Source organism: Rhinolophus hipposideros, assembly GCF_964194185.1.
Source record: "Rhinolophus hipposideros genome assembly, chromosome: 8".
Lineage (NCBI taxonomy): Eukaryota > Metazoa > Chordata > Mammalia > Chiroptera > Rhinolophidae > Rhinolophus > Rhinolophus hipposideros.
In genome coordinates this window covers 18,666,917-18,681,073 of record NC_138054.1, presented here as the reverse complement: position 1 = coordinate 18,681,073, position 14,157 = coordinate 18,666,917, and the positions used below count along the sequence as shown (strand labels likewise).

At 37.6% G+C, this 14,157-nt stretch overlaps 1 protein-coding gene across 10 annotated transcripts in view; it reads left to right on the top strand.

Annotated features, from left to right (window-relative positions):
* The window catches only part of KIF13A (kinesin family member 13A), a 94,710-nt gene that overhangs the window by 39,557 nt on the left and 40,996 nt on the right, over positions 1–14,157 (top strand). For 9 of the 10 annotated variants that reach the window (XM_081057679.1, XM_081057684.1, XM_081057687.1 and 6 more), the window contains exons 12-14: positions 231–317; positions 417–583; positions 6,987–7,200. In XM_081057679.1, the coding sequence (XP_080913805.1) occupies positions 231–317; positions 417–583; positions 6,987–7,200 (468 nt within the window). Of the gene's footprint in view, positions 1–230; positions 318–416; positions 584–2,692; positions 2,813–6,986; positions 7,201–14,157 lie in introns of all 10 variants that reach the window. The other variant, XM_081057678.1, reaches the window with a different exon arrangement.

Here is a 14,157-nt window from a genome sequence, read left to right as displayed (position 1 = left end):
TACAGGAGCACATCGTGTCAGGTTCTCTCTCTTTAAAGGAGATTGGCAGCCCTTGATCATCATTGCTTCCATCATGTGTTTCGATAGTGGTTATACTGCTGCTGTTCCTTCTTCAGGTATTAGTAGAATACGTCTGTTAAGAGAAAGTTCCCCAAGTTATTCTTTGGCTACTGAGGCTGGTTTTTGTGCTCTTTACCATTCAGCTAACATTTTCCCTGATCTTCCTTCAGGTCCTGTGTAAATGGCACCCTCGTGTGTAGTACCACCCAGCTGTGGCACGGTGACAGAATCCTGTGGGGAAATAACCACTTTTTTAGGTAATATCTTTGTGTTCACTAATATTTTCATATACATTTTTTTTCTGTTATCTGAGTATAAAACAAGTTGATTTTCTCTAATGGTGAAAAAACCCACAGAATTAATTTACCTAAGAGGAAACGGCGAGATTGGTTGAAAGACTTTGAAAGAGAAACAGGCCCTCCAGAGCATGACCAGGACGCAGCCAGTGAAGCTTCCTCGGAACCAGACTATAACTATGAATTTGCACAGATGGAGGTTATCATGAAAACACTGAATAGTAATGGTAAGGCCCTCACTCTGGATTCATTCATCTCGGGCAGTTCTTTACCTCACACAGTTCAAGGAGGGATAAGTATGTATAAAAGTAGTGTCATTCTGAAATTTAGACACATAAAATTGCTAATGCCTTAAAAAGGCCATCAGTGAGGGGTGAATTAAAAATTCTAGGGCTTGATCTTCTCACTCAGGTAACCAGGAAGTGGGTGGAATCTCTTCCCTTGTTTCTAAGCCAGTTGTGGTAACATTTCCATGGTCCCAGAGTACTGAATGGCTGTGTTGGAATTCTTTATCAGACTTGTTACTGGGCCTGTCATTTCTGAGTCCTTCAGAGTATGAAAAACCCCAGGAGAGTATGAATCCAGGACTTTCAAACAGAGTCTAATGGAGGGGTTAAGTCACAACATTTTACTACAAATTTAACTGGAAATTATACCCCCAAATAGGCTTATTTAATATGCCCAGGTAACTTTTACAAAAATGATAGCTAAAATAAAAGGTTTTATGGGCTCTTTGCTTGACCTATAGTCCAGCTTGAGGAGAGTGAGGAAGAGATTCTCCTTAAAGAGTTATTTCTAGATCCCTCTTTCCAGAAAGTTTTCAATGTTTGTGTTAAAGTTCTTCCTCTCTATGTGTGAAAGGCAGTCCTTTACCCCTTCTTTCTTCTGTGCTCATACACAATAAAATACACACCACATTCTTTCCTTGCTTGATATTTTATAAATCTGCTGTTTCCTTTTCCTATCTCCCAGTTTCCTCATTGCCCACTTAGTACCTGGGAACTAGAAGCAGGACAGGGAAGTTCCCTTGTTACCAGGCACAAAACCACATTTCTGGGACGAGAACTATTTTACAAGAACACAGTTGAGGCTACATTCAGGAGCACCTGAACCAATTGCTTTCTGGACTTTGTCCAACCTCACGTTCCCATTTATCTGTTCTTTGGCTACCTGGGATCCCTAACTTGAACCAGGGAGGGACTCCAGGAACTCTGAGGGCCCTCTGACAGGCAGCTTCTCCCTGACAGGGTGCTTGGAGAGCATTTTGGTTTTTCACAATTGAGTTCTTCCCTTAAGTGTTTATTTTTTCACTCTGCTCTTTGAATAAGCCTATCTGGGGAGAATTTGAACATGGCTAGTGAATTGTCAGTCAGATCTCTGGCATATCAAATTGGGGATTCTTTTGCATGAAAAAAGATTTTGTCCTTTCTCATTATCTCTATTTAGGGATTTTTAGCCTCAAGGTCCCCTCTTTCTAATTATAAAAATGAATATGAAAAAAAGGCCAGATTGAGAAACAAGTGTAATGTATTAATATGAAGTATATAGAACATCAACAAAAAAAGGAGAAAAAAATTACTTCATGAAAGAAGTTTGGTAATTTCTCTTTTTAAACATTGTTAAGATTAGGGATTAAATTAGCTCCTGGGATTTTTGGCCCTGCCACGTTGCTACTTGCTCGTCACAATGGGAGAATCCCGAAAGACATTCCAAAGTGACACTCAGCCATCAGGATCACATTAACGGCCCATTCACTAATGTGCCTGAGCACCAGGCCTGTGAGTGAGGGTTTTGGAAGTCTGGATGGATGTGGGCTGTGACAGGCCAGTGCAGGCTCCAAATGTCAGGTGGAGAAACATCCATTTGAAGAGGGCTTATTTCTTTCGATGAGGTTACCAAATTCTAGACATCTCTATCCTCTAGCTCTGCAGAGTATCCCAGTGGTATCAATTTAGTCGTATATCATCCCCCACCACAGATTTCTAATTTGATCCAATTGCTAGCTTCTTGTGGTACTCATCGTAAACCCAAGAAACCAATGAGCATTTAGTAAGCATTTGTTAATTCCTCCAGTCCTCTTAGCCAAACCAATTAGTCATCAGTAGCCGGGCTCCCGGTATTCACATGAGTTATCCATTTGTATTCCAAATCAGGCCTTGCTCTCCAGAGTTCATTTTATCTATTTAAAAGTAATGTTTTCCTGTCCCCACCCCACCGCTTACCCAATTCCACTAGTAAATGGAGCTTCCCTCTGTGGGGCACACAGAAAAACTCGGATACAAGTGCTGAAATGCTGGTGGCTGGACAGTGTTGATGCGATTCCCCTCTGCTGTTAGGTGGCTTCCCGATAATAAGCCTGTCTGCCTGGTGGTCATCCCCTTGGTGGTCCTATTTGAAGATTCTCTTCCCTCTCCTGTGGTTTCAGACGAAGCTTCTCCACAAGCGCTGGGATAAAGGTTTTAACTGATTGGCATTAGCGTGAAGGAGCTTGGCTGGTTTGTAGCCGTGCTGCTGATTGATGCTGGTGCTCCATGCTTTGGCAAAATCTAACGTGATTGGGAAGAAGCTGACATTTTCTGCCTGGCGGAGTTACTCTGTATTCGTGATTGAGGAATGTTCCCTTTTCAATTAAGACCCCTGCCTCCCCATGTCCCAACTTCACTGCCTTCCCAGTGGTTAAAAACTCTTTTCCCCATGTATCTGTCAGCACGAAAGTGTTTTTGTTGTTATTGCTACTGTTACTACTGTGTTTCCCCGAAAATAAGACCAGGTCTTTGCTCCAAAAGATGCATTAGGGCTTATGTTCAGGAGATGTCATCCTGAAAAATCATGCTAGGGCTTCTTTTCCTGTTAGGTCTTATTTTCGGGGAAACACGGTAATGACTTAATTACTGTTAACTGCACAGCAATCAGAACATCGTACTTCCAGATATATATTTACCTGAGTTACCTCAATAATAGACTAGGATATAATTTTTGAGTCTCTTGAGTGAATAATGACCTGAAACCCAATTCATTTGAATTAAGAGCGAAAGCAAACCTCATATTTGTAGACAATAATGCCTCTTTCCCAAGGATTCAGAATTAGGAATCAGACACTCATCTGTTTCACAGAGTCAATTGTAGCTGTAAAGTGCAATTAAGGGGGCTGGTGAAGGGTCACAGAGCCTGTTTATTCCATGTGGGATTAAAAGTTTCTTTTTTTTTCCTCCCAAAGGATCTATTTTTCTTCAATTTAGTACTTTGGGCCCCTTGGTGTGAATTAATTCTAATTTTCTTTATCACTTAAATGCCCCGCAAACACCACCGACTACCACTCTCTGCTTTCTATTCTTGAGAACAGATAAATACGTTGGAGTTCATTTCATAGTTACATACCAGGTAGAGAATAAACTGATGAAGAAAAGAAATGCTCTGCCCAAAGTAAATGTGGTCTTTTCTCTCTTCCTAAAATACTGACCTCTTTGGTATCTTGGCCTTCGGCGCCAGGCTCACTGAGTTTTAAAACATTTCATTGAAAAGGAGAAAAGTGATAGGAGAAAAATAAAACTGTGGACAATTCTCTTAGTAGTTGATTGGTTGTTTGAGAACAGGCCAAATAATCTTTGGCTTCTGTCCGAAGGCATATCATAGAGTCAGACTGACTTGCCGATTAGGGTAATGTATTTAAAAAATAGGCTGTGTAGTGATAAAGGCTTGAAACTGGTTAATTCATTTGAAAAGAACATGTTATCAGATATGTCTAAGAGAAAGGTGTTTCCAGACTTGTGTTAGGTTCGGAAGTTAAAACAAACAGCCCTCAGCCCCTGTACCCTGTACATGTGTACCCTATACCCTGTATGGCATGGCCAGATCCAAATCCCCGGATAGGGCTTACTACCCTGTTTCCCCGAAAATAAGTCCTAGCCGGACAATCAGCTCTAATGCCTCTTTTGGAGCAAAAATTAATATAAGACTCGGTTTTATATCATGTTATATTTATATTATATTTATATTATATATATTATATTTATTATATTATAATATCATTTTATATTATGGACTGGGTCTTATACTAAAATAAGACTGGGTCTCATATTAATTTTTGCTCCAAAAGATGCATTAGAGCTGATTGTCCGGCTAGGTCTTATTTTCGGGGAAACACGGTAGGCTGCCCTGGGGCAAGCTTAGGGAGGGATGCTTTGAGTTGCTCTCCTTTCTCTATTTACACGTTGATTTGTGGCCAAGGATAAAGCTTGGTGAGTAGTAGGCTTGTTCATCATGGCAGCTGCTAAAGCAGTTTCCAACAGTTGTGGTGGTCACATTGCCTCTGCACGGCTTGGAACCCTGGGGTGAAATCCCTTCTACTTTTGCCACTTGGGATCATGTGTGTTTCTACACACCACTGACTAACATGTAGAAATAAGGATTAGTTATCTTATTCAGTGTCTTTTAGCAAAAAAATCTAGCCTATAATTTTATAAAATAGTTTGTTTTCCACTTTTCTCTCTCTAGAAAATATTCATAAACACTGAGTTAGGCCCTTGACGATAAAGCTCTATATAATTATAATTGGAAGGTGAGGACCTGTCCTTTACTTTTTAAACCTAAAGCCTAAATAGAGCAAAAATATATACTGTTTGAGAAATATAGTTTTAAAAAATTCTGAGAGAACTTTTCTTCTCTAGCCCTTACATTTAAAATTACTTCAGACTCCTGCAAAAAAGATTTATATTATTCATATTTTTCTCAGGAGTTTAGGGCTATGTCAGAAATTTTAATGCCTTGGAGTACATAGATTTTTACTTTATGAAAAAGATCTTACCTGTTCATGGTCTGCCTTTGTGTAGGGCTTTTTGTTTTGAAGGGGTTGGCAGGGGTGAGGTGAGGGGCGGTGGTGGTGGTTAATTTTCCATTAGACTCTATGTCAGGACTCTATGAAAAAAACTTCTGCTTTGAAAAAATGTTTAATTTTAGAATTTTATGTAAGCAAAGAACAGTATTGCTTTTTAAATATCTGCTCTTTAACAGAGTACTACTAATTCTGAGTAAAACATTAGAGGTTAGAATACCATATTTATTAATAAGTTTATGTCGGCCTCAGCCAGTTAGCTCTGATCTGCAATCACGTGTGATCTTAGGTCAGCTGTTTAACCTTTCAGAACCCCAATTTCCTCATCTTTAAAATGGGAATGATATCCACCCTTAGGTTTATTGCAAGGCTTTCATGAGATGATGCATGCAAAGGGTATAGTTCCTTTACCTGACATATAGCCAGTACCTAAAAGAATTATTGTTATTGTGGTTATTTTTATTAAAACAACTGACCTGTACGGTGCATACCACGGTATTTTTAAATTGCTTTCTACTTTTTGTATTGTTTAACACTTTTTAAAACTAACATGCTGTCTTTTTCTCTTAAGTGCTCATATAGAAAATTAGTACAGTTTATATATTTATTTCACAAACTGGTAGGGTCTTCTGGAAAAGTCAATCAATAGCTATCATCAGATGTTATATAAAATCCTCTTGTCATCTTAATCTCCTACTCTTAGCCTGGAAGTTACATTGAGAGTCAATATGCAGAAATACAACACAAATAGCACTGAATGACAGGCAAGTATGTCCATGAACAAGGAGGAAATTAGGTCCCAGGCTAGTCTGAGAATATGACTACATCTCCTATAGGTCCCCTGTGCTTCAAGGAAATGTTTATGTGATGGTGGTTTTTTTGTTTACTACCCAGATATTCGTAACATACTGTTTCCCTAGTCTACTCACTTAGAAATTCTTCTTTGTAAATGCGATCAGTGCCTTAATCTTTCTCCATGGCTTTGAGTTCATTGGTCATTACCAAGCTAATGTCTTCCCCCAGCCAATTAGCTCTTTAGGATCAAGTCTTACTTACATCACAGCCACCACCAGTTATAGTATGGCTCCTTTGAGCATGACCTATTAGTATCTTCATGCCTATTCACCACATGTATGTTGGTGACCTCTAGATCTGCAACATCAAAAAAAACATAATCAGAAAGATAGCCTATTTTTACAGGTGACTTACCTTCTTAGATATTAGCACCTGAGAAATTATCGGACCATATATTCAATCAATATTTTCAAATATATACTCTGATCTCTAAATTTGCTCTCACAGTAGAGAAATTCAGGAGAAATGAGATTTGTAGTTAAAAATCAGAAATATAAACTTTTTGTCATATACGAAAACTAATGCCAAAATGTGGATAGAAATTGACTATCGTCAAATTCAAATCTTGTGTGGCTCTATCTTTGACACTGCCCTCGATTTCATGATGGTTTTTTTCTCAGTGGATGGGATCCCATCCCCTTCTCCTCTACCCTCTGCTTACATAATAGATTAATGATCTATCTAAACATTAGGGTGAGCTCATCAAATTGAAGAAAGTAACATGGTAGATGTGAAAAATGTTTACATATAGGGAATTTATTTATAATGTTAGTAAAAAGAAAACTGAGAGGATTCCATCTGACAGGGCTGCTCAAGCCTCTCATAGAAAGCGTGCTGAAAGGCCGTATACTGGGGGAGGAACTGGTTCTTGCTGAAAAAGCACTGGCAGGCTACCTGTCTTAGCCACTGCTGAAGACACCTTGCCTTGTCTCTTGACTCACCAGACCCAGTTCAAAATGTGGTTCAGGTCCTGGAGAAACAATACCTGGAAGAAAAGCGGAGTGCCCTCGAAGAGCAGCGGCTCATGTATGAGCGGGAGCTGGAGCAGCTCCGCCAGCAGCTCTCCCCCGAGAGGCAGCCCCAGAGCAGCGGCCCTGACCGCCTGGCCTACAGCAGCCAGACAGCTCATCAGAAGGTGACTCAGTGGGAAGAGGAGAGGTAAGAACGGAACACAGGTGACTCAGATGCAAGGCTCCAGTGCTGTGGGGAGTGTGGGGAAGGGTCATGAGACATGGCAAAGGGGGATAAACCTAGCACAGGAGGAAATCTTAGTCCTGTATCTGGATTGTTAGCAATTGGCTTTTCTTTTAAAGGACATTAACCATCCTAAGTATGTTTACTGTTAGTTGTTAAAGACACACCTGCCCCCCCCCCCCTTACACTTCAGTAAAAATGGTATCAAGTTAGAAGGCTTAGACTGTTAGGTATTGAAATGGAAATAGTTTGAGTAGTTCTTTAGCATAAAGGCCTTTCTCCTTATTTTTTATTTCTCTTACTTTTGGGTCTATTTAAATATAACTTCAATGTTAAAAATCTCCTAAATGTGAATTTTTAAAATTTATGACTTTAGAATACTTCTATCAGAACTGAGGTGGTGGTGGAAGAAATGGTAATAATAACAATAACAATAAGGACAGTAAATTATTGCTAACTACTGCTGTGTTCTAGGCATGGTGCTAATTTTATTTAATACTCCCAATACTCTGTGCCATGGGAGCTATTATCTCTGTTTTGTAGATAGGGCAGTCAGTTTAAAAACACTGCCTAAATCACCCACCTAGAATTTCAGTTACTAGAAATTCATTTACTAAATTTCTAGTAAATGAAAAGGTCAGAATTTGAACCCAGGTCTATCTCTAGACCCATTAATAACTCCTGTCTCATAATTAATAGTAGTAAGAGCACCATCTGACATTCGAAGGGCATTAACATGTATCAGGTACTAAGTGCTTTACATATATTCATCCAGTCTTCACATTTGCTACTATATGTTACCATCTTCACCCTCGTTTCACACATACACATGAGAAAACTGAGGTTGAGCGGTTAAGTGTCTTTGTCCAATGTCATTTAGCTGGTAAGTTGGTACAGTGGGATCAAAGCCAGGGCAGTCTGACTTCAGCTCCTGCTCTAACTCTTGCAACCACGATGCATCTCTCTCAAGAAATGAGATACTTTACTTGAGCCACATCCAGGGAGGAGATGAGCCGTAAGAGGAGGAAAGGGAACCCTACCCTGCGCTAAAAGGCTCACCATAATAATGCATTTGAAGAGAAGAGAGTCAATTACATTTTCCTCAGGAGCTGCCTGCTCATCTCTCTGGATACTGAAGTATGGATATTTATCATGCTTGTATTATTCTTTATATCTTACTGTGCGTGGAAAAAACAGACAAAGCTTAGCAGATGGTGCTTTTTCTGTATTATTGCCTTTTCTACATTTACTATGAACTGGTGGCTTGAAGCAACAGCTAGCTAAAGGTAATTGGTATAATTGTACCCACTAATATCATTTCTATTTTTTTTGACAGCTTTCTTAGAATGTTTATTATGAAACAGACTCTAAATTACATTACCTGCTGATTGACATCTACTTTCAGCAAAAAAGCAAAGTTATCTGGTGAAATAATAGACAGCAAATTTTAAGAAATTCTAAAAAACGTGGAGATATTTTTAAGATAATCTTTTTGTAATGCACACATGTAAATTTTAAAAGAATTTTGTTGTATGATGCTTTATAGTAGAAAGAGTAAATATATTTTAGGCAATATGTTAAATGTACTTTCAGAAGTGATGAGAAAATATATGAATAAAATAGAATGAGGACAAAGGAACAAAAAATATTAGTCATGAAAATAAAACAAAATGAAAAGCACGCTCGTACATGAGATTGTCCTAAGGATACAGAAACTCCGAGATCATAAACTAGAATGCTTTTACATTGCTTTAAAATGTCTAAATACTTAATTTTATTTAAAAAGTTTTATTTGTCATTTTGCATACAGATCTGTTTTAATTATGTGCTAGAATAATAATTTGAAATTAAGGGTGAGTCTTATCCTTTAAAAAAGCAAAATAATTTTTCCAAAATTCTCAACATCATGCCTTTTAAATTTGTAGAAAAATAATTGGGTGATTTTTTTCCTTGATAACAAATACGTTATAAAAGACAAGCCATTTTGACCACTAGGACAGTTGGACACTCCTTAGTATTTCTATTTTAAATTTGATATGCACATTTTAAAGTGTTAAAAATACTTCATGGTGTTTGTTAGTCACTTATTTCATAAAATCGTAGCGTTAGTATTTTCATATTTGTTTACATAATACTTTTTTTTTTTATTAGTTTCAGGTACACAAGACAAAGTAATACTTAGAAGTTTATCATTTATGTCCCTCACACTGTGTGAACACCCCTCCCCCCATCCACTATCCCTCTGACATTGCACAGAGCCATTACATTTCCACTGTCTCTATTCCTAATGCTGTACTCCGCTTCTTGTAAGTATATACATATATATATATACATACATACATATACACACACACACACATGTGTGTGTATATATATATATATATATATATATATATATATAATTATAGTTGGCATTCATATTGTTCAGCTTCAGGTGTACAGTGCAGTGATCAGGCATCTACATCATCCCTGAGGTGGTCTCCCAAATGGGACAAGTGTCCATCGGATACCCTACAAAATCTTTACAACATTATTGATTACATTCCCCAAATTAATTTTCAAAACCCCGTGGCCATCTTGTGGTTACCGACTGTTTTCTAATCCCCTCACCATCCCCCTTATGCCCACCCCCCCTCCCATCTAGCAACCCTCAGTTTTTCCTCTTATGTCTCCAAAACTGTTTCTGATTAGTTCATTCACTTATTCTCTTCTTTAGATTCCGCATATAAGTGAGATCATATGGTATTTGTCTTTCTCTGTCTGACTTATTTCACTTAACATAACGTTCTCTAAGTCCATCCATGTTGTTGCAAACGGTAAGATTTCTTTCTTCTTTATGGGTGCGTAATAGTCCATTGTATAAATGTACCACAGCTTCTTAATCCAGTCATCTACCGATGGGCATTTCGGTTGTTTCCATGTCTTGGCTATTGTGTATAGTGCTGCAACAAACATAGGAGTGCATAAAGATTTTTGAATTGGAATTTTGGATTTCTCCGGATAGCTACCTAGGAGTGGAATTGCTGGATCATAAGGTAGTTCCATTTTCAGATTTTTGAGATACCTCCATACTGTTTTTCATAGTGACTGCACCAATCTGCAATCCCACCAACAGTGCACAAGCGTTCCCTTTTCTCCACATCCGCGCCAGCACTTGTTGTTTGTTGATTTATTGATGATAGCCATTTTGACTGGGGTGAGGTGGTATCTCATTGTGGTTTTTATTTGCATTTCTCTCATGGTTAGTGAGGTTGAGCATTTCTTCATATGTCTGTTTGCCATCTGTATGTCCTTTTTAGAAAAATGTCTCTTCATGTCCTCTGCCCATTTTTTAATTGAGTTGTTTGTTTTTTTGGAGTTGAGTGAGTTTTTTTATAAATTTGTGATATTAACCCCTTATCAGAGATATCATTGGCAAATATCTTTTCCCATTCAGTAGGATCCCTTTTTGTATTATTGATGGTTTCCTTTGCTGTGAAAACCTTTTTAGTTTGATGTAATCCCACATGTTTATTTTTTCTCCTACTTCCCTCGATCAAGGGGCTATATCAGTAAAAATCCTACTCCGGGTAATGTCTATGAAGTTTCTTCCTATATTTTCTTCTAGGAATTTTATGGTTTCAGATCTTACATTTAAGTCTTCAAGCCATTTTGAATTTTTTTTGTGTATGGTGTAAGGAGGTGGTCCAGCTTCATTTTTTTTGCATGTGTCTGTCCAGGTTTCCCAGCACCATTTATTGAATAGACTGTCTTTACCCCACCATACATTCTTGCTTCCATTGTCGTAGATTAAATGGCCATATAGGCATGGATTTATTTCTGGACTCTCTATTCTGTTCCATTGATCTATGTGTCTGTTTTTATGCCAGTTCCATGCTGTTTTGATTACTGTAGCCTTGTAGTATAATTTGATGTCAGGTATTGTTATACCTCCCACTTTGTTCTTATTTCTCAAGATTGCTGTGGCTATCGGGGTCTTTTATGGTCCCATATAAATTTTAGGATTATATGTTCTATTTCTGTGAAAAATGTCATTGCTAGTTTGATAGGAATTGCGTTGAATATGTATATTGCCTTAGGCAGTATGGACATTTTAATATATTCCTCCTATCCATGAACATGGTATGTGTTTCCATCTATTTGTATCTTCTTTCATTACTTTCTTGAGTGTATTATAATATTCTGAGTACAGATCTTTTACTTCTTTGGTTAAATTTATTCCCAGGTGTTTTATAGTCTTTGGAGCAATTGTAAATGGGATTTTTAAAAATTTCTCCTTCTGATGTTTTATTATTGGTATATACAAATGCAACTGATTTCTGAATATTAATTTTGTATCCTGCTACTTTACTAAATTCATCTATCAGCTCTAATAGTTTCTTGGTGGAGTCTTTAGGGTTCTCTATATATAGTATCATATCATCTGCATGTAATGATAATTTTACTTCCTCTTTACCAATTTGGATGACTTTTATTTCTTTTTCTTGTCTGATTGCTGTGGCTAGAACTTCCAGCACTATGTTGAATAGAAGTGGAGAAAGTGGGCAACCTTGCCTTGTTCCTGATCTTAGGGGGAATGGTTTTAGCTTTTCCACATTGAGTATGATGTTAGCTGTGGGTTTATCATATATGGCCTTTATTATGTTGAGATATGATCCCTCTATTCCCACTTTCTTAAGGGTTTTTATCATAAATGGCTGCTGGAGTTTATCAAATGCTTTTTCTGCATCTATTGATATGATCATGTGATTTTTATTTTTCATTTTGTTTATGTGGTGTATCACATTAATTGATTTGCAGTTGTTGAACCACCCCTGCATACCAGGGATGAATCCCGCTTAATTATGGTGTATGATCTTTTTAATGTATTGCTGAATTCTGTTCGCTAGTATTCTGTTGAGGATTTTTGCATCTATATTCATTAGAGATATCGGCCTGTAGTTTTCTTTTTTTGTGGTGTCTTTGTCTGATTTGGGGATCAGAGTGATAGTGGCTTCGTAAAACGTGTTTGCGAGTCTTCCCTCCTTCTGGATTTTTTGGAAGAGCTTGAGGAGAATAGGTGATAATTCTTTTTTGAACGTTTTGTAAAATTCACCTGTAAAGCCATCTGGTTCAGGGCTTTTGTTTGTTGGGAGATTGTTGATTACTGATTCAATTTCCCTGGTGGTAATTAGTCTATTCAGGTTTTCTGTTTCTTCTTGAGTTAGCCTTGGAAGGTTGTACGCCTCTAGAAAATTGTCCATTTCTTCCAGATTGTCAAATTTGTTGGCATATAGTTGCTCATAGTAATTTCTTTAAAATTTTTGTATCTCTGCGGTGTCTGTTGTCACTTCTCCTCTTTCATTTCTGATTTTATTAATTTGGGTCCTCTCTCTTTTTTTAATGAGTCTGGCTAAAGGTTTGTCAATTTTGTTTATCTTCTCTAAGAACCAACTCTTGGATTCATTGATCTTTTGTATTGTTTTTCTGGTTTCTATTTCATTTATTTCCGCTCTGATCTTTATTATCTCCTTCCTTGTACTCCCTTTGGGCTTATTTTGCTGTTCTTTTTCCAGATCCCTTAAGTGTGAAGATAAACTGTTGATTAGTGATTTTTCTTGTTTCTTTAGGTAGGCCTGCAATGCTATGAATTTCCCTCTGAGGACTGCTGTCGCTGCATCCCATAGATTTTGGGTCGTTGTCTTTTCATTTTCATTTGTCTCGAGGTATCTTTTGATTTCTTCCTTGATCTCCTGGTTGACCCATTCATTATTTAGTAACATGTTATTCAGCCTCCTCATGGAGGTGTGTCTTCCAGTTTTTTTCCTGTAGTTCATCTCTAATTTCATAGCACTGTGGTCAGGGAAGACAATTGGTATGATTTCAATTTTCTTAAATTTATCAAGCTTGTTTTGTTGCCTAACATATGTTCTGTCTTGGAAAATGTTCCATGTGTGCTTGAGAAGAATGTGTATTTTGTAGCTTTGGGGTGAAATGCTCTGAAAATATCGATTAAATCCAAGTGGTCCAATGTGTCATTTAAGGCTGTCCTTTCCATATTGATTTTCTGTCAGAAGACCTGTCCCTTGTTGTCAGAGGTGTGTTGAAGTCCCCTACTATGATAGTGTTACTGTTGATCTCTGTCTTTATGTCAGACAGTATCTGTTTTATATATTTAAGTGCTCCTATGTTGGGTGCATAAATGTTTACTAGGGTCATGTCCTCCTGTCGGATCAATCCCTTTATTATTATATAGTGCCCATCTTTGTCTTTTAATATGTTCTTCATTTTAAAGTCTGTTTTGTCAGATATAAGTATTGCAATTCCAGCTTTTTTCTCATTTCCATTTCCATGAAATATCTTACTCCAACCCTTCACTTTCAGCCTGTGTGTGTCTTTTGATCTGAGGTGTGTCTCTTGTATCCAGCATATACAAGGGTCTTGTTTTCTTATCCACTCAGCCACCCTATGTCTCTTGATTGGAGCATTTAATCCATTTACATTTAAAGTGATTATTGATAGGTACATAGTTATTGACATTTTTAAATTTGTAGTTAGATTGTTTTTATCTTTCTTCTATTTACAGAAGTCCTTTTAGTATTTCTTGCAATGCTGGCTTGGTGGTAATAAATTCCTTTAGCTTATTCTTTGCTGGGAAGCTCCTTATCTCTCCATCAACTTTAAATGATAGCCTTGCTGGATAAAGCAATCTAGGTTGTAGGCCTTTGTTTTCCATCACTTTGAGTATCTCCTGCCACTCCCTCCTGGCCTTTTATGTTTCTGTAGAAAAGTCATTTGATACTCTTATGGGAGTTCCCTTATATGTAACCCTCTGTCTTTCTCTTGCTGCTTTTAGGATTCTCTCTTTGCCTTTAAGCTTTGCCATTTTAACTATAATGTGTCTTGGTGTGGGCCTGTTTGGGTTTATCCTGGTTGGAAATC